This window comes from Psammomys obesus, unplaced genomic scaffold (assembly GCF_907164565.1).
Source record: "Psammomys obesus unplaced genomic scaffold, mPsaObe1.curated_primary_1811, whole genome shotgun sequence".
In the NCBI taxonomy this organism is placed as follows: Eukaryota; Metazoa; Chordata; class Mammalia; order Rodentia; family Muridae; genus Psammomys; species Psammomys obesus.
Window position 1 is genome coordinate 4,947,858 of NW_026591086.1, and position 5,486 is coordinate 4,953,343.

A 5,486-nucleotide genomic window follows, 5' to 3' on the forward strand; every position below is an offset into this window, starting at 1 on the left:
CCGGGGGGGGGGGGGGGGGGGGGGGGGGAGGTGGGGCGGGGCGGGCGGAACGCGCGATCGGAAGGGAGGGGACTGGGAGGGGTGGGGACCCAGAAAGACCAGACGGGGAAGGGAGGACAGGAGGGGGGATGAGGGGCGCCGGGAGCCCGCGCTCCGGAAGTGAAGCGGCCACTCCACCCGTTTAATGGACGCGCGGCGGCCGCCCAGCGGAGCGCTCTCCGCGCCGGGTGAGTGTCGGACGGCTACGGCTGGGCGAGGACCTGTGGGCTCAGAGCCGAGCCCCGAGCCCCTCCCTCTCCCTGCCTCGCTGCATTGTTAAGGTGGCCCTGGAGCTCCCCTGTACCCGGGTGAGGGCCGAGGGTTGGGGGAGCCAAAGGTCATAAGCCTGGGGGCGCTGGGATGCTAGGACGCTGGGGGAGGGACGACCCTGGAAAAGGCGAGGGTTGGTCGGGGACACCCAAGTAACGGACCTGGGGGCCGGGGGCGCGGACTGCGGGGAGCAGAGGGGACGCGGACTGCTCTCCCTGCTTGCAGCCGCTATGGAGGGGCGAAAAGGCAGAGGGGCGTAGCAAACGGAAGGCATGACCCGGAGAAAGATGCCAGCCCGTAGTGCCTGGGGGCGTAGCAAAGAATGCAGGCTGCGGATCCCGGCTCGGCCAAGAGATAGGGGACCCCCACCGTTATCTGAAGGTGCCATGCCCTGCAGGAAAGGCCAGGAGGGTCTTGATTTGGTATCTCTCCTCCCCGCTCCCTCCCCCCACACTGATGACCGTCCCCCCACCCAAGAATGGTTGGGGGCTAAGCAGACTGAAGCACACTCCAGACTCCTCTGGCTCTCAAGGCGCCCCGCCTAGCTCCTCCGCCCCTGTCGCACACTGCGCCAGAGGCCCGCGGTCGCCAGATGCTCCTTCTCCAGGGCGGCAGAGGTTTGCGTGAAGATAGATCGCGGTTTAGGGGAGGATTACGTGCTGGGTATTGTGCGCAGCCAAACGGCGGGGATTGGGAGTGTGTGTCTGTGTGCGCGCATACCGGGTGCAGCCACGACTACCAGGTTGGAGGCTTTTCCAGCCAGCGCTCCAATCTTGGGCCTTTCCTTGTTTGTTCACACCCCTTGGCCTTGCCTTGGGTGGATTGAAGCCCGTCCTGGTTTTCCAGGGTGGCTGAATACCGCAGAAGTGTTGCCCACCCTTTCGGGGCTCTGGAGGAAGATCTGAGCATGCTCACGAGGAGGATGGGCTTGGTCTACTGGAGGCAGTTTACTGCAGCGTGTTCTCACAGGGCGGTGTGACCAAGAAATCAGTCCCATTGTCAGCCTTTGCTTAGGGAAGGATCGCATGCTGATATCAAACCCGCAGCTGCCGGAGAGAGCTTGATGGACGGGGTCACAGACACACACACACACCACCGTGAGAGGAGGGCCTGTGGACACCAGCACCAGCTGTGCTTGGCATTTTAATATAAGGCTTCCGCTGGAATCGTCAGTGCCTCACCAGAGCCCTGAGGGAAAGGTCTCAAAGGCTAGCAGGTTTTAGCATGACAATTTTTTCTGCAGACCCGGGCATCCAGTGCCTTTTTGTTTGCTCTTGTGCTTTTGGAGTCTTGAATGTAACCCCAGGCTGACCTCAAACTCCCTATGTAGCCAAGGGAGTTGAACTTCTGATCCTCTCAAGTGCTGGGATAATGGGCATGTGCCACTCGGGCTGGCATATTTGGTGCTGGGGATCTAAGTCAAAGGTCCATGCATGGTGACAAGCAGTCTACCAACAGGGTAAATTCCTGGCCCTTCCAGGGCCAGCCCTTCCAGGGATCCCTCTAAACAGCCTTCAGCACCTTCTAGGAAGACTGGAGCTGCTCCCTCGGCAGCTGCTGCCATCCTTGTGGCCAGCCTGATGGGAAAGGTTCAGGCCAAAATGGAAATGGTTGTACCACCCTAACAACCCCCCTGAGAGGCACAGCCAAGCACCAAATGGTAACATTTAAGTTGGCATACCACAGTGGCCCCAAAAGAACGAATGGTCTGGGGGTGTCGTGGCTATCTTAGTTTGCACACACAGCACGCCGTGATGTTCAGCCAATTCAGGAGCTGCCTAAGGTGCTTCTCTGAAAGCAGCCACCTGTCTAAGTGACCACACTGTCACTGGGACCACGCCCTTTTACATTCTGAGGTGTTTCCAGCTCTGCAGATCAAGCTGTTGGGAGGACATAGTGCTTTTCGCCTCTATAGCCCAGACAAATTTAAACGACAATGTCAAATTTAAATGTCTTAGTTACATTTCTATTTCTGTGGCAAAGCACTGTGATCAAGGCAACTTATAGAAGAGAGTGTTTAGTAGGGGCTGACACTTTCAAAGAGTGAATCTATGACCATCATGGCTGGCAGCATAGCAGCAGACAGACAGACAGACAGACAGACAGACAGTGCTAGAGCAGTTATCGGAGAGCTTACATCTGATCCGCCAGTACAGTGATTGGCAGTGGGAATGGTGTGGGGCTTTTGAAACATCAAAGCCCACCCCCAGTGACACACCTCCTTCAAAATCCTTCCCAAAAGTTCCACTGACTACCGAGGACCAAGCATTTGAATACATGTGCTTCTGGGGCCCCATTTTAGTCAAAGCACCACAGGAAGAGTTGGTTTGGTAGCTTACCATGTGAGAACCTTGAAAAGCCTGGCTAGACACAAGAGAGGACTGATTTTTAACTCCAAAGGGCACTCGTTTTTCCGAGGCTTGATTTTTCTCTGTTATATCCAATCTTTAAGTTATTTTTAAATGTTTGGATAATTCTGTTTAGTCTTGTTTATGCCATCTTCTTCTTTTCAGACAAGATTTCTCTACATGGCCCAGGTTGACTTCAAACTTGCCCTCCTCCTGCCTCGCCTTCACAAACCCCAGAAGTGCCACCACACACAGCTCAGTCGGATCTGTTTTTAAAGGTGGTTCTTGTGTAAACTCCCTATGTGGCCAAGAATGATGCTAGATCCCTGATCCTCCTGCCTACATCTCCCTGCTGGGATGACCCCATTCCCAGTTTATGTGGTGCTAGAAACTGAACTCCAGGCTTCCTACATGTATGCTGGGCAAGCACCCCACAAACTGGAGGGTATCCTGCCAACTAGGTGGGGGTTTTCTTCAATGGAGTATAACAACTCTATCTTATTTAGGATGCTCTGTTACATTGGGCAGGAGTGTCATTTGTTCTTCATCCTTTACTAAACTGTTAATGTTTTTAATGAGTGCATTAGGCTTTACCACTAGATTTTAAGACATGTTATCCACGTTTGTGTGCGGCAGGACAGCTCGACTCGGCTGAGGTTAAGACACACGCACACTATTGTCTAGAGATGGTAAACTCCTCCTGAGCGGGAAGCTGAATGCATGGCTCCTTGATTCTGGAGGAACATCCTGGAACACATAAACAGGTATTCACTCCATCTCCTGATTCATCCTTTGAATGGTGAAGGTCTTGAATCCTGTCCCCTGATGGGGCTTTGGAGTGGAAAGACTGGATTCTAGCCGGTACAGTGAAGCAAAGAAGAGGGTTCGCCGGAGTTGGGTAGAAACAGGTACAGGGGGAGTCAGAGCCCTTGGTCCACCCTCGTTCCCTCCCAAACTGGAGTGTGGGTGCATCCTGGGAAGTAGAGGGCTGGGTAGCAAAAATGAGCCTCTGTTTCCCTAGGAGTCCTCATCGTCTTTCTATGCGACTCCGCAGAGTTTTGGATGCTAGAGTGGAAGCCTCCTCCTCACTGACTAGAGAGAGGTGAAGCGACAGAAACCAGGAGATGGTGGGGAAAGCAGTTGTTCCCAGCGTCTCACGGTGATTAAGAGTCAGTGCCACCCAGCTACCTACTGCCCTCAGAAACAGCAGCAAGCACGGCCGCAGAGCCGCAGGGCTGGTAACTGCAGCCCGCCCCACCCATCCTGCCCTACCCCATCAGCCTTGCTTGCGGGTCTGAAGACAGACCGGAAGTTGCCTGGCTCTTGCTACTGGGTAAAGGGATAAGGCATTTGGTCCACAAGGTTTTGAGCTGCTTGGGGAGCGAGCCGGACTGGGACTACGTGCAAAAAGCAAATCCTGGGAAGATGGCGGTGGCACTGCTGGAAGAGTGGTGCAAGATGGTGAGTGTGGATGACCGGAAGTCCTTGATGGTGATTGGCATACCAGCGGACTGTGGCGAGCCTGAGATCCAGGCAGTCCTCCAGGAAGCGCTCAAGTGTGTGGGCCGCTACCGGCTACTAGGCAAGATCTTCCAGAAGCAAGACACCACCAGTGCTGTCTTACTGGAACTCCTGGAGGGCACGGATATGTCTGTGGTCCCCAGTGAGGTGCGGGCGAAAGGGGGGGTCTGGAAAGTGATCTTTAAGACCCCTAATCAGGACACCGAGTTTCTCCAAAGACTGAACCTCTTTCTAGAAAAAGAAGGACAGACAGTCGCAGGGATGTTCCGAGCCCTTAAGCGTGAGGGAGTGTCTCCAGCTGCCACGCCCTGCACATCCCCTGAGCTACTGGCCCACTTGGTGGGGCAGGCAATGGTTCATGCCCCAAGGCCTCTGCTGCCTGTGAGGTATTCGAAGCTGCGAGTATTCTCTGGGAGTACAGCAGCTACCCCAGACGAGGAGCCCTTTGAGGTCTGGTTGGAACAGGCCACTGAGATAGCCAAGGAGTGGCCCATTCCCGAGGCAGAGAAGAAAAAGTGGATGATGGAGAGCCTCCGTGGCCCTGCCCTGGATCTCATGCACATCGTTCAGGCAGACAACCCTTCCATCAGTGTGGAGGAGTGTCTGGAGGCCTTCAAGCAGGTGTTTGGGAGCCTGGAGAGCCGTAGGACCTCCCAGGTAAGGTACCTAAAGACCTATCAGCAGGAAGGGGAGAAGATCTCAGCCTATGTGCTTCGTCTGGAAACTCTGCTCCGGAGAGCTGTGGACAAACGGGCCATCCCCCAGAACATCGCTGACCAGGTCCGCCTGGAGCAGGTCATGGCTGGGGCCAACCTTACCAATGTTCTGTGGTGCCGGCTTCGGGAGCTGAAGGATCAGGGCTCGCTCCCCACCTTTCTTGAGCTGATGAAGGTGATACGTGAGGAAGAAGAAGAAGAGGCCTACTTTGAACACGAGAGCAGGGAAGAGCCAGGGGAAAGGCAGGGCTATGGCCGCTAAGACAATGTAGGGAGCATCTGAGGAACACTTCCACTCCTTACGTGCCCTGGTGGGCATAAGGACAATGCTTGACCAGGCTAATCCCATTACAGTGGACTCTTCTTTAATATACAGGACTGAAGTCAAGCATTTGATGGGGTCTCAACTTATATCCCAGGCTGGCCTTGAACTCACAGAGATCCACCTGCCTTTCCTTCCCAAGCTCTGGGATTAAAGGTATATGCCACCATGCCTGGCTTGATTTTTCTTTCTGAGAAAGAAAGAAAAAAAGAAAGAAAGAAAGAAAGAAAGAAAGAAAGAAAGAAAGAAAGAAAGAAAGAAAGAAAGAAA

At 54.5% G+C, this 5,486-nt stretch overlaps 1 protein-coding gene across 3 annotated transcripts; it reads left to right on the top strand.

Moving 5' to 3' along the window:
- Positions 1 to 110: 110 nt before the first annotated feature.
- Pnma2 (PNMA family member 2) lies at positions 111 to 5,468 on the top strand. Of its 3 annotated transcripts, none has more exons than XM_055609961.1 (3): positions 111 to 227; positions 3,294 to 3,421; positions 3,679 to 5,468. In XM_055609961.1, exon 3 carries the CDS (start codon positions 4,083 to 4,085, stop codon positions 5,154 to 5,156), a length of 1,074 nt encoding a protein of 357 aa, XP_055465936.1. In that variant the 5' UTR covers positions 111 to 227; positions 3,294 to 3,421; positions 3,679 to 4,082; the 3' UTR covers positions 5,157 to 5,468. The 3 variants fall into 3 exon arrangements, with proteins under 3 accessions (XP_055465936.1, XP_055465938.1, XP_055465937.1); XM_055609963.1 differs by having other exon boundaries at positions 3,712 to 5,468; XM_055609962.1 differs by having other exon boundaries at positions 3,299 to 3,421.
- The last annotated feature ends 18 nt before the right edge of the window (positions 5,469 to 5,486 follow it).